Consider the following 25,950-nt stretch of genomic DNA (forward strand, 5'->3'; position numbering starts at 1 on the left):
GTCCCATGAGTCTACAAAAAATAGTTTCTGTATTGGTCACTCAGTAATTCAAATTTAACAGAGCCCTGAAAAACAATTTCTAGGACCTCGACAATTTCTTCCCATTTCTTTCAGTATCCTAGGGTTCTAGTACCTTGTCTTTCATTTATCAATAATGAAAGGAATGATTCCATCATTATTAATTTTCCTTTAGTCATCTTGCTCTCAACTCTTATGAATTCTAAAGCTCAAATTCAGGAATTGTGCCTTTGGATTTGAAAACTGTAAATGATATTCCATTATTTAAAAGGAGGAAGAAATCAGGTAACAACATCAGTTTAATGTTAGTTGTGAGGAAGCTACTGGAATCAATTATATGGGACAGAGGACTGAGCACTTGGACAAATACAGGATGATCAAAGTCAGCATGAATTTGTGAGGAGTAGGTTCTGCCTGACTATTCCACTTTGTGGCAATGGGATCTACACTGGGCTTTCAACTTGGATAAATGGATAGAGTTATGTATTGGAGGTTCTATCTTCATTCCTCTGCTTTTCCTCATTTATCTATAGTTTATCTATAGGCATACATTTGCTGATGACATCCAACTCTTCTCTCCACTGCCGGTATTCCTGTTCCACACAAAGTCCCATTCTCCCATCTTTCCCATCCTCAATGATCTTCATTGCTTCCCCTGTTCTCAAATGCATCAAGTACAGAATCAATTGACTCATTTATAAATTCATTCATAAATAATTGCATGATCTTTCTTCTCCCCTTGCCTCATCTAGAAATCTAGGCCAACGTCCCAGCTTATACTTCTCAGTCCTCCAACTTTGGCTTTTCCATATGTCTATGGATAATCTCCACAATCAGAGCAGGTCCTTCAATTATTGTGAACCTTTTCCGTGGATCCTTTCACCTTGCAGTTTTTTGCGCCACATTTAAGAATCTCAATATAATCTTTGGACGATGCTTTAGATCATCTCTCCTAATGCTTCACACTGCTTAGCATCTATTTCTCCTCTGTAAAGGACCTTGGGAAGCTCTCCACATTGAAGCCACCGTATAAATGCAAGCTGTTATGCATTCGCATCTTTTACCTATCCTCCTATCCATTAACATGGTACCATAAGCGCATCCATCCTTGCTCAACTTAGATTACGGATATTTTAATACATATACAAGGTAAAGTTGATTCTTTATATAAATTTTCATTACCTTGGCTCTCCCTTGATAGTTGAACGTGAGGACATATTCTCCCCGCTGTGTTTCACTCTGGCGCACAAGGAAGACCCCATGACCCTCGGTTCCTGGAATCTGTACCAGCTGAGCTGCTTTAAATCGGGAGATTGGTCCATGAAACCAGGCATAGGATGAGAAGAGCCGGTCCGTCTTGTGGTAGGACTGCTCTGTTGAGCAATGATGGGCAGCTCCTGAAAACACAGTCAGAAAGACAACAATAGTAACTTGTCTTCAGAATATTAGAACATCCAGGGGGAGGGATGGAATTCTTGTTGATGATTTTTAGTAAAAAGTTAGAGTGCGAGTGAGACTGAATTTCCCATTTTTCAGATAAAATCAACAACAGAATCATTTTCAGTCTAGATAGTGAATCACTTATGGCAAATAATATCTAGTGGACTCTTTTATATCAGATGTTTAACAATTGTTGGAAAGATCTTTAAGAAAGACAACTAAGGTAATGGGTTGCATAAGCAGAGGGCAGAAAAAAATATATTTTTAAAGTTATATTATTTCTATACATGGCCTTATTCAGAAACCATTTTAGGCTGCATTTGGACCACCTGATCACCGAAAGAATACTGCAGCTTTCCAGATGGTGCAGAGATGAGCAGTGTTGCTAATACCAGGTATCTTGAATTTGAATTAGGAGGGAATGTTAAGTTGTGCTTACTTTTTTGGTAAGAGGAGACATTGTGTTGATTAAGAAAACAATTAACAAAAGCCAACCCAGTCAACTTATTCAAGGCATTGAAAGGTTCAAATGCCAAGGGATACAAGCCAAGGGTAAGAGAACTTAAATAAAAGCTTTTGCCAAAGAATAATAGTATTGGGGAATATGTAAACAGGGATGAGCAAGGAGCTGAATAGTATAAATGGGCACAGGAATATATTTAAAGAGATTGAGTAGTATGGTGGAAAGGCAGGTAAATAGGCCAATTATGCAATCTCAGTATAGGACTGCTGCAGCTAGGAACATTGGAACCCAAATGTGGGTTCGTGACTTCCTTTATCCTGCCATCATTTTTTGGTACAGCTGTGGGGCACTAACTGCTAAATTGCAAATTGTCTCAAAGGCCTTCTCAGGGGGTGACAATGTAAGGGTGGCCCTCAAAAAAGGAAATGAAAATTCAGGATTGAAATAATAGAATCATACAGCAAAGAGGGAAACCATTCAGCCCATCAAGCCTGAGCTAGCCCATTGAAAGAGGTATCCAATTAGTCTCACAACCCTATTCTTTCTTCACAGCCCCACAAGCTTTTCATTTCATGTATTTCTCCAATCCACTTTTGAAAAATACTTCTCAATTTGCTTTCATCATATTTTTAAACAGTGCTTTCCAGATCACAACAACTTGCTGCATAAAATAAATGTCACATCTTCCTTCAGGTTCTTTTGCCAATGGTCTTAAACCTGTGTCCCCTGTTACCAACTCTCCCACCAATGAAAACAATTTATCCTGATTTAAACCCCTCGTAAATTTGAACACCTCTATTAAATTCCCTTTAAACATCTCAGCTCCAAGAAGAGCAAATCCAGCCTCTTCAATCTCTCCACTTAATTGAAGGCCGTCATCTTGGATGTCATGTTTTTAAAGCCATGTTCAGCACCCAGACTAGGTTTATTATGCCCCAGCTACATCATAGGAAGCCCCCTAACTTGTGCAGGAGTTTGTGCACAAACTCCAGAATACTACATGCTAGCCCACCACACAGGCAATGTCAAACACACTGGGTACATACCAGGCTTTGGGCCTTCAGGTAATATATTACGGGACTCCTGTACTTTAACCACAGCTCTGCTTCAGGTGCCAAGGATCACATTAGTGGTTCCACACTCTCTTTGTAAATGTGGATATACATATAAGAAGCTGTGTTCTCCATAACAGCTTGCTATCCATTACACTTTTAATAGTTAATCAATTTTGAGAAGTTTCATGCTTGGTCTGAATCAATGCTAATTTTTTTTTGCCATATTATTGTGAATTGCCGTACATCCAGAACCGAACTTAGAAATTCCTTCTTACATTATTAGTATCTGAATGCCTAATATGTTTGTAGCATGTTCTTCTGTTGCTTTAACCACTTGAAAGTAACCCTTTGAATGAAACAAACTGATATACTATTTGCAACAGTAATTTCAAGGCTTATATGAATATATAATAAACACTTCCTTATTTCAAATTTTCCTCCCTCTTGCCCTCAAGGTGCTAACACAACTGGGGTAGCTCTCAGCTCCTTCCCCCTACTGATCAAATTTCATGTGTGGGACAAACCACAGTGAACGGTGGCAGACTATTCAGCTAATGGAAGACGGATATAAAATGGGTGTCATGGGGCCCAATTTTGAGAACCAAAAAACCCACCCAAAAAGCTTGAAAGAATTTCCTCCCGGAAATGGGTCAGTGTCCCTAGTGTCTGCATAAAACTGTTGTTTAGCTTCTCAGTTCCATATGTAAGTGACCCAATGCCCAGTTTAGGCCATTTATAGAAAACAGTCTGTATTGAGGTGAGCAGGAATCAGGCCTGTTCCACCCATGGTTGATCAGCAGACTAAACAGTGGCTGCCAAGGAAAGATTAGATTTTAAAAAAAGATTTCTAGAAATGTTGCTGTGCACCAGGATAAGCAAAAACACTTTCTCTGACTCCACAGTATTCCCGGTTGCCCCTCACCCCCCAACCCTGTACTGCTAACCCCACCTCCCGGGAGTTACCTTTGGGTTGCAGGTAGAGAAGCATATTGTCTAAGTGTCCGGCAAAATGGATAAGGTGTGCACAAAGTGTTGGCAGCACACACAAGGTAAACACTGGGCCAATTAATTCTAGTTTCACGGTACTATTTTTGCTTTTGTTTGCTGAGAGTGGGTGATTAATGAAGAAATGGAACAAACTAGGCCATAAAAGCTTGAAAATGCAATATGTTTTCTAATATTCATGTATCAGTTGTGGCTCAGTTGGTAGCCCTCTTGCCTATGAATCAGAGGGTTGTGGCATCAAGTCCCACTCCAAGGCTTGAGCATAATACTTTGGTGCTATGATCCTGGACCAGACCCCCAAATCAGGTAGGATCCGGTTCAGGATAAGTAGATAAAGTTTGAGATTGAAGATACTTACCAAGAGAATAAAGCCACAAGATTCCACGGGTTTTAAACAAAAAAAAATCAACTTTATAAAAATAAAAATAGACAAGGTCGGAAAGATAAAATAATTTACAATATCTATCTTATACTCTAACATTCAAGGTTAATATGAGGTAAATGCGACTCAACAAACTGTGGTCCAATACAGCATACTGCACAATAAAGGGCAGATGCGACTAAGGCAGATTCCATGGATTTCTCAACAACACACCCAGACATCAGTAAACACAATAAGTCAACCAATATCATTGAAACTCTGTCTCCCTCATGAGGGATTCAATCTTCACCTTCGAAGATCTCGCCTTGGAATTCTCTCCAAAAGTCGCTCCAACTTGGGTGGCCTCAATGATGGCACACATCCCTGCATTTCAATCTTGTCTCCTGAATCTCTGTTCCCTTGGATTCCCAAGGATGCAGTCAAGCACCCACTCACAAGCACTTCAACTCTTCAGCCACACCGAACAGAATACTACTGCTCCAAAGGGTTACCTTTGACCCAACGGCCCGCAGTATGGAGTCAACAAATCTCTGCTGCTTCCTTTGATTATCAGGTCTCCTCCTGAGCTCTTTTCGATTGCTAGGGCTTCTCCTGAACTCTCACCACTTAAAGCCTGCCAACTGCAGCCTTTTTTCTGCTTGGAGCCTCTATCTCTACTCCTCTTGCTTCTTAACTGGGACATCTCCCTGTCCCCTCTACCTTTGCGACCTCTCCCTGTCCACCTCTGGAACTTTTCTTGATTATGGCATGCCGCTTCCAGGTCACATGATCCCATTTGCGACTGTTTTCTTTTTGCGCAGTGCACTGGGCCTATCCTCAACTCGAAGAACTACGAAAATGCTGGATTTCACTCACCACTTAAAGTCTGTCAACCGCAGCCCTTAATCTGCTTGAAGCCTCTCTCTCTGCTCCTCTTTCTTCTTTACTGGGACCTCTCCCTGTATCCTGCCTGAGACTGTTTTTGATTATGGCACTCCACTCCCACGATCTCATTTTTGCACTGTTTTCCTTCTGCCCAGGTGCATTGAGCCCGACTTCAGCCAGAAGAACTACAAAAACATCAGACTGCGCATCCGCTGCCCATGTCCAGCCTACACAGGCACAAAAACCCCAATGCATGCTGGGAGTTGTAGTTCTTAGCCTCTGCTCAGGATGATTCCACAACACTAGACCGACAGCAAGCGAAATAGAGTGCTACACTGTCAGAGGTGCTGTCTGTTGGATGAGATGTTAAACAGAGGCCCCCAAGTCCCCGTTCATTCTCTCAGTTAGATGTAAAAGATCCCATGGCATATTTCTAAGATGAGCAGTAGCACTTCGAAAGTGATTTATGGGCTGTGAAGTGCTTTGGGATGTCCGATGGTTGTGAAATGCACTTTCCATTCAAATGCAATATTTTCTTTTTTGAATTCACAATATTTTACTGTGCATCCTCCAGATAGTGACACTACTTCAGCTACATAGGGACATAAAGCCATGATACACAAGTAAATTGGTAATTTTGTAAAATGTTTTAGTGCAACACCTTGCAACGATTACAATATCCAGCAACAGCTAGTTTAATATTTTGTCAAACTTCAGCTAACAACCAGTGGTCTTTAAGCAAGTCACTGCTTGGATTCGTGGTCAACAAACTTTAGTGATTACTTTGACTTAATGCAATGTTCTCCTGGCTTACTCAGTGAATACTGCAACAATGGTCAAACTTCCAGTTATATGTAAATATATCCCTGGGTGTTGTAATACTAATACTTTCTACCATCCTCCATTTTTAAACTTTTCAAATTGAAAACCTCTTGTGGGTAAATTTAAGCATTTTTAGACCCAGCCACTAGGTGGAGCACCTGGCATTATGGATCAAAAGAGCAAATGGAATAAGAATAGGAGTAAGCCATTTGACCCATCCAGACTGTTCGCCATTCAATAAGATCATTGCTGATCTGACTGTGGCATTAACTCCACTTGCCTGCCTGCTCCCTCCATAACCCTTGACTTTCTTGTTGATCAAACATCTAGCAGCCTTGAACATATTCAATGACTCAGCCTGCACTGCTCTCTGAGAAAGAGAATTCCAAAGACTGACTGATTGTTTTCGCTGTTCAGGGAATCTAAAACACAGGGCAGTTTCAGCATAAAGGGCCGATCATTTAGGACTGAACTGAGGAGAAATTATGTCACTCAAAAGGGTTGTGAATTGTTGGATGCTCCATTGTTGAATACATTTGAGGCTGGGATAGACAGATTTTTGGTCTCTCAGGGAATCAAGGGATATGGGAGCAAGCGAGAAAGTGGAGTTGAAGTCCAAGCTCAGCAATGATCATACTGAATAGCTGAGCAGGCTTGCCAGGCCATATGGTCTACTCCTGCTCCTATTTCTTGTGTTCTTGTATTATTTCTCATAAGTCAACCCCTTTATCCCAGGAATCAGCCTCCTGAACCTTATCTGAACTGCTTCCAATGCAAATATCCTCCTTCTTCAGGTACCATGCTCTAAGAGGGTTTTGTCAACCATGTACTTCCATTGGATTGGTCCATAATTATTCTTGGCAAAGTATTGCAGTGGTTGGTCATTGCCTTCTGCAATATGGCTGATTAGGAGACTCTAATGCATGTATATCCCTCCTTAAGTAAGGAGATCAAAATTGTACACAGTACTCCAGATGTGGTCTCACCTGTACAACAAACTTCCCTTATTTATGCACCATCCCCCATATAATAAAGCTAACATCCATTTACCTTCCTAATCACTAGCTGTACCTGCGTGCTAATTTTTTGTGATTCATGTACAAGGACACTCAGATCCCTCTGTACCGCAGGATTCTGCTATCTCTTTCCATTTAAATAATATTCTGCTTTTTCTATTCTTCCTGCCAAAGTGGACAATCTAACATTTTTCACATTATACCCATCTGCCAAATTTTTGCCCTCTCATTTAATCTATATCCCTTTGCAGACACTTTGTATCCTCAATTCATTCGGTCCCATCATCCAAGTCATTAATATAGACCATAAATATTTGAGGCTCAGCAATGGTCCCAGCATTCCTCCACTAGTTATAGTTTGTCAACCTGAAAATGACCAATTTATCCCAACTCTCTGTTTCCTGTTAGTTAGCCAATCCTGTGTCCATGCTAATATATCACCCCAACACTGTGAGCTCTTACCTTGGGCAGTCGTTCTTTATGTGGCACCTTATTGGATGCCTTTTGGAAATCTAAATACGCTACGTCTACTGGTTCCCCTTTATCCACACTGCTTGTTACAGCCTCAGAGAGCTCTAATAAATTTGTCAAATTCCCTTTCAAAAAACCATGCTGACTTTGCCTGATTTTGTTGCGATCTTTTAAATGTGCTTCTTAATGGATTCTAGCATTTTCCCAATGACAAATGTTAGACTAAATGACTTACAGTTTCTGCTTTCTGTCTCCCTCCTTCCTTGAACAGTGGTGTTACATTTGTGGTTCTCCAATCCACTGGGACCTTCCCAGAACCTACAGAATTTTGGAAGATTACAAACAATGCATCCACTATCTCTGCAGCCACTTCATTTAAAACCTTAGGATGCAGACCAACATGTGCAGGAATTTGTCAGCCTTTGGTCACATTAGTTTTCTTAGTACCTTTTCTCTAGTGATTATGATTATTTCAAATTCCTCCCTCCCCTTCGCCCTACTTTTCTACTATTTTTGGGATACTTTTTGTATCTTCTACTGTGAAGCCAGATACAAAATATTTGTTCAAAGTCTCTGCCATTTCCTTGTTTTCCATTATTAATTTCCCAGTCTCATGCTCTAAGGGACCAACGCTCACTTTTGCTACTGTTTTCTTTTTTATACACTTGTAGAAATTTTTGCAGTCTGTTTTTAATATTTCTTGCTAGTTTTCTCTCACACTCCAAATTCTCCCTCTTTATTATTTTTTAGTCATTATTTACTGGTTTCTGAACTTTTACCAATCTTCTGACTTACCACTAATCTTTGGAGCATTGTACATCTTTTCTTTCAATTTGATACCATCCTTAACTCCCCTAGTTAGTTACAGATGGTGCATCTTTTTCATTGAGTTTCAATGGAAGATATCTTTGAGAGTTATGAAATATCTTATTAACCGTATGCCACTGCTTCTCTATGGTCTTCCCTTTTAACCTATTTTCCCAGCACACTTCAGCTAACTCTGTCTTTATACCCTTGTAATTGCCTTTATTTAATCTAAGACGCTAGTCTTAGACCCTTGTTTCTCATCCTCAAACTGAATGTGAAATTCTATCATGTTATGATCACTCTTACCTAGAAGGTCATAGAAACATAGGAGCAGGAGTAGGCCATTTGGCCCTTCAAGCCTGCTCCACCATTCATTATGATCATCCAACTCAATGGCCTGCTCCCACTTTCTCCCCATACCCTTTGATCCCTTTCACCCCAAGAGCTATATCTAACTCCTCCTTGAAAACATACAATGTTTTGGTCTCAACTACTTTCTGTGGTAACAAATTCCACAGGCTCACCACTCTCTGGGTGAAGAAATTTCTCCTCATCTCAGTCTTAAATGGTCTACCCCATATCCTCAGACTGACCCCTGGTTCTGGACTACCCCCCCACCCCCATTGGGAACATCCTTTCTGCATCTACCCTGTCTAACCCTGTTAGAATTTTATAGGTTTCTCTGAGATCCCCCCTCATTCTTCTGAACTCTAGTGAATATAATCCTAATCGACTCAATTTCTCCTCATATGTCAGTCCCGCCATCCCAGGAATCTGTTGGGTAAACCTTTGCTGCACTCCCTCTACAGCAAGTACATCTTTCCTCAGATAAGGAGGCCTAAACTGCACCAGGTGTGGTCTCACCAAGGCCCTGTACAATTTGAGCAAGACATCCCTGTTCATGAACTCGAATCCTCTAGCTATGAAGGCCAACATACCATTTGCCTTCTCTACCGCCTGCTGCACCTGCATGCTTACCTTCAGCGACTGGTGTACAAAGATACCCAGGTCTTGTTGCACATTCCCCTCTCTCAGTTTATAGCCATTCAGATAATAATCTGCCTTCCTGTTTTTTACTACTAAAATGGATAACCTCACATTTATCCACATTATATTCATCTACCATGCATTTGCCCACTCACTCAGCTTGTCCAAATCACACTGAAGCATCTCTGCATCCTCCTCACAGCTCACCCTTCCACCCAGCTTTGTGTCATCTGCAAATTTGGAGATATTACATTTAATTCCCTCATCTAAATCATTAATATATATTGTGAATAACTGGGGTCCCAGCACCAATCCCTGCGGTACCCCACTAGTCACTGCCTGCCATTCAGAAAAAGACCCATTTATTCCTATTCTTTGTTTCCTGTGTGCCAACCAGTTTTCTATCCATCTCAATACACTACCCCCAATCCCATGCACTTTAATTTTACACGCCAATTTCTTATGTGGGACTTTGTCGAAAGCCTTCTGAAAGTCCAAATAAACCACATCCACAGCTCCCCCTCATCAACTCTACTAGTTACATTCTTGAAAAATTCCAGTAGATTTGTCAAGCATGATTTCCCTTTCATAAATCCATGCTGGCTCGGTCTGATTCTGCCACTGTTTTCCACGTGCTCAGCTGTTAAATCTTTTATAATGGACTCTAGAATTTTCACCACTACCAACGTCAGGCTGACTGGTCTATAATTCCCTGTTTTCTCTCTGCCTCCCTTTTTAAATAGTGGGGTTACATTAGCTACCCTCCAATCTGTAGGAACTGTTCCAGAGTCTACAGAATCTCAGAAGATGACCACCAATGCATCCACTATTTCTAGGGCCACTTCCTTAAGTACTATGAGGTCATTAATCAATCTTATCTCATTATACATTACCAAGTCTAAAACAGCCTAGTTGGTTCCAGGACATATTGTTCTAAGAAACTTTCCTGAATACACAATGAACTTAACCGCCAAGCAACTTTGCCAATTTGATTCATCCAATTTATACGAAGATTAAAATATCCCATGATTATTACAGTACGTACTTACAAGCCCTCATTATTTCTTGATTTATACTCCATCCTACAGTGTAGTTATAGTCAGAGGGCCTATAAATAATTCCCACAAGTGACTTCCTCCTTTGCTATTTCTTATCTTCGCCCAAACTGATTCTACATTTTCATCCTCTGAGCCGAGATCATTTCTCACTACAGTACTGATCTCATCCTTTATTAACAGAACTACCTGCTTCCTTTTCCCTTCTTCCTGTCCTTCTGAAATGTCAAATACCCTTGAATATTCAGGTCCCAGCCATGGTCACTTTCCAACCATGTCACTGTAATGCTATCATATCATACTCATTTATTTCTACTTATGTTCTCACTTTGTTCATCTTGTCCCAAATGCTGCATGCATTCAGATAAAGAACCTTTCACTCTGTTTTTTTACTATTTTCCCCTATTTTGACCTTATTTGCTGGTGCATTCTTCTGTTTGTACATTCCAACTCTTCTTGTTTCACCCCAGTTATCATTACCTGCAGTGCTACCCTGCACTACTGTCTTGTGCTTTCTCTTTAACTTTCCAAATCTCCCCTCAAATGATCAGGAGGCATTTGTTTGTCAATTTAACTGACTAGAATTATGTAACATTTATTTTTTGTTGTACCCAAGTCTGCAGTTACAGAAAATGCTGTCAAAAAATAAAGATATTTGTAAACAAGACATTAGCTCTTGATATTGTAAAGTGCCAGCAGTGCCCCCATGACAGTGCTCACAATAGGTGAGGCCATATAATATTCAATCAGGAGAGGAGTATCACACTTTACAATGTGCAGCTAAGTGACAGATCCTAAAGGCCAATTTCTCTGTAGATTGTCAGTTGCTTTAGATCCTGGCCCTTACACCAAAACAGAAATTTTGAAAACCCAAGGAAGAAATTAATAATCTTGTTGTAAAGGAGCCTTGAGGGACTATTGACTATAATATGATAGAACTTTGCATTAGGTTTGAAAACAATGTTGTTCAATCTGAAATCAGGGTCTTAAGTCTATACAAAGAAAACCATGAAGGTATGAAGAGCAAATTGGCTGTGTAGATTGGGAGACTACATTAAAAGGTATGATGGTAGACAGGCAATGGTTAGCATTTAAAGAATTAATACATGGTTGACAACAAATTTACATTCCTTTGAGGCACAGAAATGTAGCAGAAAAGATGATCCAACTATGGCTAACAAGAGAAGTTAGGAAGGAGCCTATAAAGTTACCAAAAAAGGTAGTAAGCCTGAGGATTGGAAACATTTTAGAATGGACTGTAAAAGCTTCTATAGATATGTAAAAGATAAATGTTGGCCTGCCACAGGCAAAGACAGGAGAATTTATAATGGGGAATAAAGAAATGGCAGAGAAACTAAACAGATACTTTGTGTCTATCTTCATGGAGGAAGATTCAAAAAACCTCCCAGGAACACTAAACAACCAAGGGACTAGTGAAAATAAGGAACTGAAATAAATTAGTATTAGCAAAATAGTAGTACTGAAGAAATTAATGGGACTGAAAGTTGATAAATCCCCTAAGCCTGACGATCTACATCCGAGCATGCTGAAAGAGGTGGCTGTAGAGATAATGGATGCATTGGTGGTCACTTTCTAAAATTATATAGATTTTAGAATGGTTCCTGTAGATTGGAAGGTAGCAAATGTAACCCCACTATTTAAGAAAGGAGGGAGAGAGAAAACAGAGAACTACAGACGAATTAGCCTGGCATCAGTAGTAGGGAAAGTGCTAGAATCTATAATAAAGAATGTGATAACTAAACATTTAGAAAATAATGGTAGGACTGGGCAGAATAAACATGGATTTATGAAAGAGGAATCATGTTTGAAAACCTGTTAAAGCTTTTTAAGGTTATAACTAGCAGAAAAGATAAGGGGAACCAGTGGATGCAGTGTATTTGGATCTTCAGAAGACATTCGATAAGGTCCCACATAGGCTACTAAGCAAAATTAGAGCACGTGGGATTGGGGGTTATAAACTGGCATGGATTGAGAATTGGTTAACAGACAGAAAACAGGGTAGGGATACACAGGTCATTCTCAGGTTGGCAGGCTGTGACTATTGGGGTATTGCAAGGATCAGTGCTCAGACCCCAGCTATTCACAACCTATCAATGATTTGGATATGGGGACCAAATGTAACATTTCCAAGTTTGCTGATGACACAAAACTGATAGGAATGTGAATTGTTAGGAGGATGCAAAGAGGCTTCAAGGGATTTAGACCAGTTGAGTGCATAGGCAAGAACATGGCAGATGGAATATAATGTGGAAAAATGTGAGGTTGTCCACTTTGGTAGGAAAAACAGAAACACAGAGTATTTCTTAAACGGTCAGAGCTTGGGAAGTGTTGATGTCCAAAGGGGCCTGGGTGTCCTTATTCATATGTCACTGATACCTAACAAGCAGGTGCAGCAAGCAATTAGGAAGGCAAATAGCTTGTTGGCCTTTGTTGCAAGAGGATTTGAGTACAGAAGTAAAGAGGTTTTGCTGTAATTGTATGGACCCTTGGTGAGTATTGTGTACAGTTTTGGTCTCCTTACCCAAGGAAGGATATACTTGCCAGGGAGGGTGTGAAACGAAGATTCACCAAACAGATCTCCGAGATGGCGGGGTTGTCCCATGAGGAAAGATTGAGGATACTGGGCCTAAATTCTCTAGAGTTTAGAAGAATGAGAGGTGATCTCATTGGATCATACAAAATTCTTACAGGGCTTGACAGGGTAGAAGCAGGAAGGATGTTTCCTCTGGTTGGTTGGGGGGGTTTAGGACCAGTGGACAAATTTTAGAATAAAAGGTAAGCCATTTGGGACTGAGATAAGGAGGAATTTCTTCACTAGGACGGTGATGAATCTTTGGAATTCTCTACCCCAGTGAGCTGTGGAGGCTCAGTCATTGAGTATATTCAACAGAGATCAATAGAGTTCTAGACAGTACAGAAATCAAAGGATAAGGGGATGTTGCGGGAAAATGACATTGAGGTAGATGATCAGCCATGGCAGAGCAGGCTCGAGGGGCCAAATGGCCTACTCCTGCTCCTATTTCCTATGTTCCTATGAAATAAGTGGTGACTGCTTTGTTTTAAGTGTTTTTTTAATAAGGACTCAAACATAATTCTGTTGATAAAGTATAGTGTTATGCCATTTCAAGACCATAAAGTCTTGTTGATAACACTGCAAAGGTCAATGAAAAATCTGTAATCAGTCCTATATATTTTATATTGCTGAAAAGTTTGAATCTTTTTTTTTAAAAGTTGTGACAGAAATATACATTAAACAGTGTGCGGTACCTTCACTTTTAAAATGAATTCTCAGGGGTTGCACGTCACTAGCAATGTCAACATTTATTGCCCATCCCTAGTTGCCCTGACAACTGAATGGGTAATTAGTAAGTAATTAAGAGTTAACCACATCGTTGTGGGACAGGAAATGCACACAATAAATTTAGACCTGTCTATGTTTCATTTCTATTTCTAAAGCTCTGCCACAGCTTCTGAAAGCATTTACATATAAAAATATAAATAATTCAAGTATGAACATAAAATAGACCAAATCAACTCTCTAGAGGTGGCAAGTAACTAAGCTTATTTACTTGTGATCTTAAGCACCTTAAGCAACCCTTTAGAGCAGCAGAATGAAGAGGTGGATTAAGAGGTCTGCATGCTGTTTGTAGGTGCCACGTATGATCAAAGATAATCACCCCAGGAATTGTCCAGTCCTGTTGCGCAAAACATACCCAAGCAGTGCAGATTACACAACATTCAATAATTGTTCTCAATTGCATCAAAGATGAGCTCGACAATAAAGTAATTGGCAGCACAATATCCATCCGCTTCAAAGATGGGGGAGAAAATTGGTAAAGAGAGAGCAAAATTACAGACTACAATTTAAGAAAGACAGGAAACTAATTAATATTATGTTGTAGTAACATTGTTAGGAGGGCTGATATGCGATTCCACCCACTTAGACCTCTGAGAGGTATCATTAGACTATCGAGGCAATGCCAGATAAGGAAAGTGTAGGTGGGTGGTGAACAGCATTGTCTCTGTGCAAAGTAGTAACATGGGGTTATGTTAGTGTTTCTAAAATACCTCAATATTTAAATGCAATCCTCAGTAACCATTTAATTAAACCATCTGAGAAAATATGTGCAAAACTGCCAGTTACCTTGGTGTATAGAATCTGTACTTCCATCAACAGAGACTGTCTGCATGCTGTTGGAGTGAGGAGCAGTGAGCAGTTCCACATCCACTCCATCAGACCTGCAATCAAACAAGAAGAAACATTTCATTCTGTCTTAGCTTGCAGTGGAATGCATAGTGTCTGTTTTTGGACATTTAAAGGATTTCAGTAAATGGCCTGTTGGAGTAAATGATAGGTGATGTCAAGCAATATCTCATGATCATCATATTTTTCAGATTTATCATTATCTGTACCTTCTTTGAACTTCTCCTATTCCTAAACTTGCATATACACAATCCAGCTCAAATATTGGGGCAATTATTTCCCAGGGTTTGATTCAGAGCTTTCTCAAATAAACGTCAGAAAATCAAAAACAAAGCACAATACTTTTTATATAGAACTACCTGATAAGATCTTAAGATCACTTGTATAAATAGTAGACAGACATTTCAAGAGTGTAACCACATACTGCGCTCAGCCTCATTATCCCCAAGAACAATAATCAAGTTGGTGAGCTTTCTTTTACTAATTTCTCCTGCTGCAAGTTTTCTCCTTTAGGTTCAATCACTACCCTGCAGTGTCTACTACAGTCTAACCAAGAGCACTGGTAGCTGAGGTAGAGTTATTCTCAAAATGACACCCTTAAGTTAACTGATAAGAGAGTAATATAAGATGATAACACATTTGTTACTTTTTTCTCCCAAAATATACTTTATTCATAAAATTTGTGGAAGTACATTGTATAGCAGTTCAGATTTGACATCACAAAGTATAATACAGATCAGTTTCTTTCAATCTAGTACATGAGGTTTCTCACTACACTTGCCATTACAGGTTATATTTACACTGTGCATTTACATTTTATGTTAAACATTCTCTGGTGCATATAGCCGGAGGGTTTTTACACAGTTTCCAGCCCCTTGGTATACTATGTGGCCTTTCCCCATTGAACCTTTGCGTGGCTGCCCCAAGCTTTACTGTATCACGCAACTAGTAGTCCTGGACCTTGGAATGTCTGCAGCACTCAGTTGTCTACAGCTCTTTTGCACTGGAAGACCAGAAAGTTCCAAACGGACCAAAGAGCTTCAGTTGACGGTCCTCCAGCAGTAGTTGATGTTCATCGCGATGTGCATCCCTGGGAACAGCCCTAGAGCATTCATTCAGTCCTGTGTTACAGAGCTGCTTGGGATGAACCTGGACAAAAGCCACCACATCTCTTTCCAGACCTGCTCTGTAAAGGGACAATCCAGAAGGAGGTAAGGAATGGTCTCTTCCCCACTACAGTCACCTCAAGCGTGCAGAGGTGACGAGGCTCTGGGCAGAATTTTGCCGTTGGTGAGCATGGAGCATTGTCACATGAGGGGGACATGTTAGGGAATTTATTTTTTCTAATTTTCATTAAGAACTGTCAGTGATCGTCCTGAGGCAGCACTTAGCCTCAGGGAGATGTGCGCTCTTTCGTGTGCATGCGTGAAAGAGCGCACTCTCGCTTTTGGGGAATCCCCCCCCAACACAGGAAGTGCATAGCGCTTCCCGCCGGACATCATGCTGGGTGGGCCTTAATTGGCCCGCCCATGTAAAATGGCGGCGGGGCCCACTTCTCCGGTGGGGATCGGCTCCCTGCCCGCCGGAGATTAGGTTGGGCCCGCCTGCCTGACAGGCAGAAAATTCTGCCTTCTGAGCGTGCAGGAAGAACCCAAATGGGAGGGCCCATCTCACCACTACACCTTGGTGCTTGTTGGAGACTTCTGGCAATGAGGTATTCTGCCAAATGACCTTGACGGATTGCTTGGGGAACCATCCAACAGGATCCACCATCTCCTTTTCCCGCAGGTCCTCATGGATGTTACATGCTGACCACTGCCTTATGGACTTCTTGTCAATGGTATATTTCTGCACAAATTTTTCCACTGGAGTGGGTGGTACAGTTCAGTTGAATGCAGCATTCGGTGGCAAAGTGACCAGACCCTATTGTTACTGTTGTTTCTGCCTTTTCCTCCTCCTGCTGCCTTCCTATGAAAGCATGACAGATGATTAAATCCTTCCTGTCTTTACATTATTGCGCTGCCAGTAGAAGCAGTTCTGTAAGAGGTTAGCACTCCTTGCGTTCTGAAGTCCGCCAAGCTAACTCTGCATGGTGGATCTAATTGCATCAGCAGAAAAAGACAAATGAGCATGTAGAGTTTTTCTTTTTGAAGTTCATGAGTCATTACTGGGAAAAAAAAACCCTTACAGGCCAGGGAGCAGAAAATGGGTAGCATTGGTAAACCTGAACTGCCATCCAGCCTGTAATGAGTGGAGAGCTCCCAGCAGGAGCTGTGTTTGGAGGAAGCACCTTGAGACCATTCTCTGTGCCACCTCGTTTGCATTGCGGTCCTGCTATCAAAAGCAGGGCTGCTGTCGGCTCAGCACAGTCACATAAGTTGGACAATACTGGCACTCTCCACTTTATAACCTACAGTTATATGCTTCTTGCCCACAAAGTAGTATCAGAAGGCAGCTCTTTTATTCAATATCTAGTCAGAGAACTTAATTCATTGATTAGCTATGAAGAAGAAAAGAATATATAAAAAGAAGGAACTTTAATAGATTAGACAGGCTTAAATAAAGGCACAGCAACTAAACAAAACCCAAACTAAAGCCTCACTTACACTCCTCAGCATAAGAGTTGCTGGATGGAATGATCAGACAATGACAGTCTAGAAATTTTTATTCTATAAGGAATATATAAAGCATCCTACTCACTACTAATGAACAAATACATTGATAATTCACAGAAAAAGTTTAGTTCTGTAGCTCATTACTGATTGGATGTCAGAATTATTACTGCATCTTAGTGGTAAGATGCCAAAATAAATACTGAACTTTACCAGCTCACGTCACAATGGAAGGCGACTGTCTATATTTCAATACACCACGAACATGTGAAATAAGGCTTGGAAAAAGGAGCCAAGTATTCAGGATATGGGTTATAGGCAATCTGTGCGTCAGTGGGGTCTGGGCCAAGTCAAGCTATCATTAGTTTTCACACAGCCAGTCAGGAAATGTGCATCTAATTCATGGAAACATAAGGAAAGCGGCTGAGAGAAGACTGAGTGCAGAGTTCTGTAAATCACACCATGATTAATTGCTGACACAGTTCTCGGTATTTGAATAACAGGAAAAGCCTCTCACTGAGGCAATCAGGAGGCCCAGATGATATACAAACCCTGCAGGCCAACATGTGCTTCCTGAGTTTCCTGCGCTAGAGGCAGCTATTGTCACCATCGATCGAGATAACTGCAAAAAAAAATCTTTTTTGCTGTTATTCCTTTCCTTCATTTAGAACTTCCAATTTCAGATTTAAACATTGCACACTTTAAAAATGGAAAAAAAATCTGTTGTACTCTTTTGAAATTCTTGTTATTTCAAGTTATTTATGGTTGAAATTACACTGTTGAAGTTAACCAAAGTTGCTGGCCTGCAGCTAAACAATGAAATACATAAGTCATTAAAGGTAGTAAGTTCATTCACATTCATGAAAATAACTGCAACAGGGCAGTTAATTCACTGAAATGGGATGGTGTCCTTTTAACAGTTTAATTCAGGGTCAGTCCCTCAGTTTAGTTTCTAAAACCACGATTTAAAAAAACTGCAATAAACCTCAATATTCTCAGAATCATTCCAAGGATCGCCACCTTGACGTGGCAGAGAAGCCTGTGAGTTCTGACGATCCCTTGAACAATTGTGCAGGCAACAACGGTGCCCCAAGATCCCCATGTTAAACAAAGTCACATGTTCATTTCTACCAGGGTCCATTTGCCAAGTCCTGTGGCGATGGAGAATTGGCAATAGGGACAAGGCTGTGAGCCTGGGAGGCCCTAGTCAAGAATTTGCACACAGGAGACAGATGCATGAAGATCGTTGGATGCCTGTATTGGGACAGAGGTGTCTTTGAGCAGCAGCATCTGTGACTGAACAATCATCTTTCAGGATACCCTTTGTTCACCCTAAATGGGGAAGGGCTTAGAAAAGGTGCCCGAGAAATAGGCTGTCTCACTTTCTCATGGCTGGGGAACCACACCCCATGGTCAAAGAAATAAAACTCTAAAATTTGTAACTTGGAATGTTAATACACTCATTCCCTTCAGGGGGGAAGTTGATGGGCGGGCACGTATGGGCGCGCTTCCAATCGGCACCCCCAATCGGAGGTGCGCCACCATTTTACGTAGGTGGGCCAATTAACGCCCGCCCAGCGTGATGTCCACACAGAAGCACTGTGCGCTCCCTGTGTAGGCAGGGGGGGGGGGGAATGCCTAAAATTGGCAGTGTGCTCTTTCGCACATGCGCACGAAAGAGCACACTCATCTCCCTGAGGCTAAGTGCTGCCTCAGGGAGATCGGCTCTAAATGTGAAAAAGACAAAAATAGAAAAATAAAATTTCCCTCACATGTCCCCTCATGTGACAATGTCACATGAGTTGGAACATGTTCATAATATTCACAAAACCTTTATTTAAATTTTTAAAATCCTGCATGAAACCTTATCCCGCCCGTGGATGAGGTTTCATGTTTTTTCTAGTTCCCGCCAACCTTAAGGTTGGACAGGCAGGTCCATTAATTACTTAATTGACTCTGTCAATGGCCTCAATTGGCCATTGACAGGTCGGCGGGCGGACAGCTGATTTCGTTGTGCCCTCGCCTTCCTGAAAATTTAAATGGGGCGTGGTGACCTCAGGAGTTCCCCCCAAACGTCACTGCATGTCATTTTACACGTCGGCAAGCAGGCCCCACCCCCACCCCCACCCGCCAACTCGTAAAATTCTGCCCATGGATAATCTCAAAACTGACAGTCCAAAAAGAAGAACAGTAATTGTATCAGGTGAGCTAGCAAGGCTCCAAATTGACATCGCTACCCTCAGAGAGACCTGCCTTCCTGGGAGGGGCAGCTGAAGGAACAAGCAGGGGGATACACCTTCTCTTGGAAAGGAAAGGCTGACAGCAGCCCTCGTGTCCATGGTGTTGATTTTTCCATCTGGAATAGGTTCTTGGGTGCACCTCCAGAACTCCCCAACTATACAAATGAAAGACTGTAACCAACTATTCTCCCTCTAAAATCCTTGCCATGGAATATTTATTAGCAAAAAAAATCCCCAGCACCCTAAATTTGAAAAAATATTTAAAAATAAACCCGTTTTTTCAAAATTCTCCAGTAAAAGTTACAGGCAGTAGGTCCTGGGATTTCGGGTTAAACAAAGATACACAACAAGGCAACTTCAAATACAGTGCAAAATACTACAGCAACAACTTAACTTTAAATAGTGTCTTTAATATAGAACACCCCATGGTGTTACTTTGAAGTATAATAAAATAAAAATTCATATTAAGCCTAGGAAGGACATAATCAAAGGAGTTACTAAAACATGGTCTAAGAGGTCAATTTTATGGAGGGTCTTAAGGGAGGCGAGAGAGGCGAGACTTAGAAGGAAGCCCTTATAAGTCCAGACCTATGCCTAAATACCAGAAGGCATGGCAACAATAATAGGGTGGAGGGAATAGGAGAGGCATGAAAGGCCAAGAGTTGGGGGAATAGAGTTTCCAGAGTATATGGATTTAGGTTAAGATCAGCCATGATCTCACTTAATTGCAGAACAGGCTGGAGGGGCTGAATGGCCTACTCCTGTTTCAATGTTTCCAGACAGTAATAAGGCTAGAGAAGGTAACACAGAAAGGGAGTGGCAATCATGGAGGGATTGAAAATTTTAAATTAGATGCACTGATGGACCAGCAAGTACAGGGATAGTAGGTGAGCAGGATTTGGTGTAGGTAATGATGCAGGCAGCAGTTTGGGATAAGCTCAAATTTTTGGAAGGTGGAAGATGGGAAGATGGCCAGGAGAGGATCGGAATACTCAAGTCTGGGAATAACAAAAGCTGTTCGAGGGTTTTAGCAGCAGATGAGGCAGCAGTGAAGATGGACAACAGTACAAAGGTTGAAGTAGGCAGTTTTTGTAATGGGGAGGCTATGGGGTCCGAAGCTCAACTTGGAGTCAAATAGCATTTTTGCAAACATGGTCGAAGAGCAGAACAGAATTGGTGTCAAGAAAATATAGTTTATGGTGAAGACAATGATTTGGGACTTTGGGATGTTAACTAGAGAAAATTGTGACTCATTCCAACTAATGACAGACAAGCAGGCCCATACCACAAGATAGTAGAGGAATGGAGAAGAGTGGTGGGGAGGTGGAACTCAGTGGTCAGACTGCATGTCTTCAGAAAATGTCACCAAGAAGCAGCATACAGATGAGGAATTGACACGGACAAGTATAGATCCACAGAGGGGCACCAGAGATAAAGGTGCGGCGGCAAGAAGGGAAGTTATTGCAAGAGATTCTCTGGCTACAATTGGAGACGTAAGAGTAAAACTAAGCAAGAGCAACTTCATTGATCTGGAGAACACAGGAGAGGTGTTGGAGCAGGATGCTTGTCCTGTCAAAGGCTGCAGATTGGTGGAGAAGGTCAAGGAGGCATTGTGTACCTTGGTAACAGTCACAGAAGATGTAATATGTGACTTTGATTAGGGCTGTTTCAGTCCAGTGGTGCTCCAATTCAGTGGCTCAATGCAATGTGCTGAGCTTGGAAAAACAAGGGACTTGATTTATATGTTAGATATAAGAGACCCATTTTATAACTGAACATGTATCTGCACTGTTCAGTATGATACTGTATCTCATAGATGTTACAAGTTCTTGGGTTCAATCTTGAGTTTGTGTTGATTTCAGCAGGAGTTCCAGTAGGCGAGTTACACTTAGATTCAGAAATAGAAAAAGAGAGTAAAAGGCCTGATTTTCCAGTCCTGACCACCATCCAGAGATCCTTCCTGGACAGTGTGCATTTACTGGCATCAGGTGAGGAGAGAATCAAGCTTGGCTGTGCTGTATGCCATTTACTGTTCAGGCCCATACATGAACAGTATGGTCTTGGAGAACATAAAAGAGCAGAAAGACTTAAAAAATTGTGGTGCAGGGAAGCTATGGGTATTTTCCCTTTGGAAACTCAAGATCAAGGTTGTTGTCAAGCATTCTATCTTCCAGTTTCCAGTAGATGGTCTCCCATCCAAGCTGCGATTTTTCTAGTTTCAGAGAGGCTAAGGTGCCTAGAACTCACACATTGGTGCATAGCCAAATGTACCCTAAATGCTCCACTCAGCAGTTTGCATGGATCGTCCCTCTTAGCCACTGAGGGATGTAGTCCGTTATTTTAAATCATATCTAGAAAATAATTTTGAGTAATTCCCCAGTTAACATTTCTTTTATTTCAACTTTTTCAAATTTACATATCTGGTCCAACCGATTCTGTAATGTTGGAGCTGTCTCTTCCAATTTTACTACCCCTCCTAGTTTTGTATCATTTTCAACTGTAACCACTTCTAAATCCACTCCTAAATTTGCATAAATTCAAAAAAGTCAACCTCCCAACAAACCATGAAGAATGAGAATCAGTACTTCTCCTACTCTGACTTAATTCCTCTAATGAGTACTCATTTCACGCTGGTTAGGCAGTTTCTTATCAATACACGTTGCTTACGTTCAATCATCAGTTTTGAGTTGAATTTTATGTGAAACCTTATCAAAACACTTTTTGGAATTCAAGTTACAGCACATCATAGAGCTTCACACAGTTTACTTAGGTTGCCTGTGCATCCTTTTTGAATATGGGCAATCTGTCACCAGTGTGCTTGCACACGAACAGGAGAGAGAGCACATCCTGAGTGGGGCACAGCCAGAGAGGGTATTGGCAATTTGGTGCAAAGCGGGAATTAAACTGGTAAGTCTTTCTTTTTTAATTTCTCTTTAACTTTTGTAAGTTCAATAGTCTAGTTAAAGCGGGAATTTGGTGCATAGGGGACGAGGTGCTCTTTGCATTTTTTCCTTGCTATCCAACTTCTTAAATCTTCAGAGCGTGCTGCAGCATAAGAGGCTACAAGGGAAAGGAATCACTGGCAAGTAGTGAGTAAGGTATTTACTACTTTAATCGCTTATAGTTTAAGGTCTTTTGTGGTTTACAGTTTGTATATTCTACAGTAACGAGGATCAGGAAAGGAGGGCCCTAGAGTAATTGACTTAAAAGGTTTAATTTAAAGGGATAAGTCGTAGCACAAGCTCTCAAAGCCGTGGTGTGCTCTTCGTGCTCCATGCAGGAAGCCGGGGACATTTCCAGTGCCCGGGACCAGCACGTGTGCAGGAAGTGTGTCCAGCTGCAGCTCCTGGAAGCTCGGGTTTCAGAGCTAGAACGGCAGCTGGGGACACTGTGGAGCATCCGCGAGTCTGAGAGCATCGTGGATAGCACGTTTAGAGAGGTGGTCACACCGCAGATGAAGAGACTTGAGGAAGGAAGGGAATGGGTGACCACCAGGTAGTCCAACAGAAACAGGCAGGTAGTTCAGGAGTCCCCTGCGGTCCCGCTCACAAATCGGTATTCCATTTTGGAGGCTGATGAGGGTACTGGTTCCTCCAGGGAGTGCGGACAGAGCCAAGCTTCTGGCACCATAAGCAGCCTGTCTGTACAGGAGGGGAGGAAGGGAGGAAGAGCAATAGTAATAGGGGATTCTATAGTCAGGGGAACAGATAGGCGCTACTGTGGCCATCAGCGTGACTCCAGGATGGTGTGTTGCCTCCCTGGTGCCAGGGTCCGGGATGTCACTAACCAGCTGCAAGACATCCTGAAGGGGGAGGGTGATAAGGCAGAGGTCATGGTACATGTTGGTACCAATGACATAGGCAGAAAGAGGGATGAGGTCTTGCATCAAGATTTCAGGGAGTTAGGCAGTAGACTAAAAAGCAAGACCTCTTGGGTTGTAATCTCTGGATTACTGCCAGTGCCACATGCTAGCAAGGTCAGAAATAGGAGAATTGTGCAGATGAAGACTTGGCTTAAGAGTTGGTGCAGGAGGGAGGGTTTTAGATTCCTGGGTCACTGGGACCGTTTCTGGAGAAGGTGGGACCTGTTCAAGTGGAACGGTCTACGTCTGAACCAGAGCAGGACTAACATCCTTGCGGGTGGGTTTGCTAATGCTGTTGGGAGGAGTTTAAACTAATTCAGCAGGGGGAGGGGACACAGAATGTTAGCAGAATAGGGACACATCATAATACAGTAAAACAATCAAGGCAGAGGGAGTACAGCTGCATTAAGCTTCAAGGGAGTAAGGCAAGGCTGGATGGCCTCTACTTTAATGCTAGGAGTATTACAGGTAAAACGGATGAGTTAAGGGTGAGCATTGACACTTCGAATTGTGATATAGTAGCCATCACTGAGACGTGGTTGAGGGAGAGGCAGGATTGGCAGCTCAGTTTCTGGGATATAGAATCTTCATGCAAGACAGGGGAGGGGGTAAAAGAGGAGGAAGCATTGCATTATTAGTTAAGGAGTCAGTTACTGCAGTAAGGAAAGATGATATCTTAGAGGGGGCATCGAATGAAGCTTTGAGGGTAGAGCTTAGGAATAAAAAAGGGGCAGCCACATTATTAGGTGTTTATTATAGATCCCCAGATAGACAGCAGGAAATTGAGGAGTAAATATGTGCACAATTTGTGGAGGTGTGTAAAAACAATAAAAATAGGGTAATTATATTAGGTGATTTCAACTTTCCCAACATTAATTGGGATAGACATAGTGTTAAGGGCTTTGATGGAGTGAATTTCCTAGAATGTGTACAGGAGAACTTTTTAGGTCAATACATAGAGGGTCCAACAAGGGACGGCACATTGCTGGACCTAAATCAGGGGAATGAAGCCGGACAGGTGGCTGAGGTGGTGGTGGGGGAGCATTTTAACGATAACGACATAGTACAGTTTAAGTTTGTTGGGACAAAGAAATCGACAAGTTGCAAAAAAATGTTTTAGATTGGGGGAGAGTGGATTTTAGTAAAATAAGGCAGGATCTAGCCAAGGTAGGCTAGGAACAGTTACTTGTGGGGAAATCTACAGGGGAACAGTGGGGGATGTTCAAAAAGGAAATGGGGAGGGTACAGGCTCAACATGTTCCCTCTAGGGTGATAGGAAGGAGTAACAAGCCCAGAGAACCATAGATGACCTGAGATATTCAGGTTATGATGAGAAGGAAAAGAGAGGCTTTTAGCAGGTACACGGGAAGCAAATCAGCAGAGGCATTAGTGGAGCACAGAAAGTGCAGGGTGGAGCTTAAGAAAGAAATTAGGAGAGCAAAGAGGGGATTGAGAGAGCTCTGGCTGGTAAAAGTAGGGAAAATCCCAAGATATTCTATAAGTATATCAGTGGGGAGAGGAAAACCAGGGAAAGAGTAGGGCCCATAAGGGACCAAGGGGGCAATCTATGGGTGGAGCCAGAGGACATCGTCAGAGTGTTGAACGAATATTTTACATCCTTCTTCACCCAAGAGAATAAGAATGAAGGTATCAAACTCGGGGAGAGAGACTGCGAGGTTCTTGAGCAAATTGATGTGGAGAGTGACAAGGTATTGGAGGTGTTGGCAGGCTTAAAAGTGGACAAATCTCCAGGTCCAGATGATTTGTGTCCCAGACTGCTGAGGGAGGCAAGGGAGGAGATCGCAGGCGCTCTGACCCAAATTTTTAATTCCTCTCTGGCCACAGGGGAGCTGCCAGAGGACTGGAGAACAGCTAATGTGGTTCCATTATTTAAGAAGGGTTGTAGAGATAAGCCAGGGAACTACAGGCCAGTGAGTCTCACATCAGTGGTAGGAAAACTATTGGAGAAAGTTCTGAAGAAGAGTATTTATCTCCACTTAGAGAAGCAAGGTTTGATCAGGGATAGTCAGCATGGCTTTGTCAGAGGGAGGTCATGCCTAACAAATTTGATTGAATTTTTTGAGGAGGTGACCAGTTATGTAGAGGGTAGGGCAGTTGATGTAGTTTATATGGATTTCAGCAAAGCTTTTGAGACAAGGTCCCACATGGGAGACTTATAAAGAAGGCAAATGCACATGGGATACAAGGTAATTTGATAAGGTGGATTCAAAATTGGCTTAGCTGTAGTAGACAGAGGGTGATGACAGAAGGATGCTGTGACTGGAAGCCAGTGTCCAGTGGCGTACCACAGGGATCTGTGCTGGGTCCCCTATTATTTGTCATTTATATAAATGACATAGATGACTATGTGGTGGGTTAGGATTAGTAAGTTTTCGGATGACACAAAGATTGGCCAGGTGGTTAACAATGAGGTTGAGTGTCTTGGTCTACAGGAAGATATAGATGGGATGGTCAAATGGGCAAAGTGGCAGATGGAATTTAACCCTGAAAAGTGTGAGGCGATACACTTTGTAAGGAGTAATTTGACAAGGAAATATTCAATGAACAGCATGACACTAGGAAGTTCTGAGGAACAAAGGGACCTTGGCGTGTGTGTCCATAGATC

General features: G+C 41.8%; 1 protein-coding gene across 4 annotated transcripts in view; it reads right to left on the bottom strand.

Annotated features, from left to right (window-relative positions):
* The window catches only part of sh2b3 (SH2B adaptor protein 3), a 217,063-nt gene that overhangs the window by 26,549 nt on the left and 164,564 nt on the right, over positions 1-25,950 (bottom strand). For all 4 annotated transcript variants that reach the window (XM_041202251.1, XM_041202248.1, XM_041202249.1 and 1 more), the window contains 2 exons: positions 14,551-14,645; positions 1,201-1,415 (listed from right to left, as the gene is read on the bottom strand). In XM_041202251.1, coding sequence (XP_041058185.1) covers positions 1,201-1,415; positions 14,551-14,645 — 310 coding nt within the window. The remainder of the gene's footprint in view (positions 1-1,200; positions 1,416-14,550; positions 14,646-25,950) is intronic.

The sequence above is a fragment of the Carcharodon carcharias genome, chromosome 13 (assembly GCF_017639515.1).
Source record: "Carcharodon carcharias isolate sCarCar2 chromosome 13, sCarCar2.pri, whole genome shotgun sequence".
NCBI lineage: Eukaryota > Metazoa > Chordata > Chondrichthyes > Lamniformes > Lamnidae > Carcharodon > Carcharodon carcharias.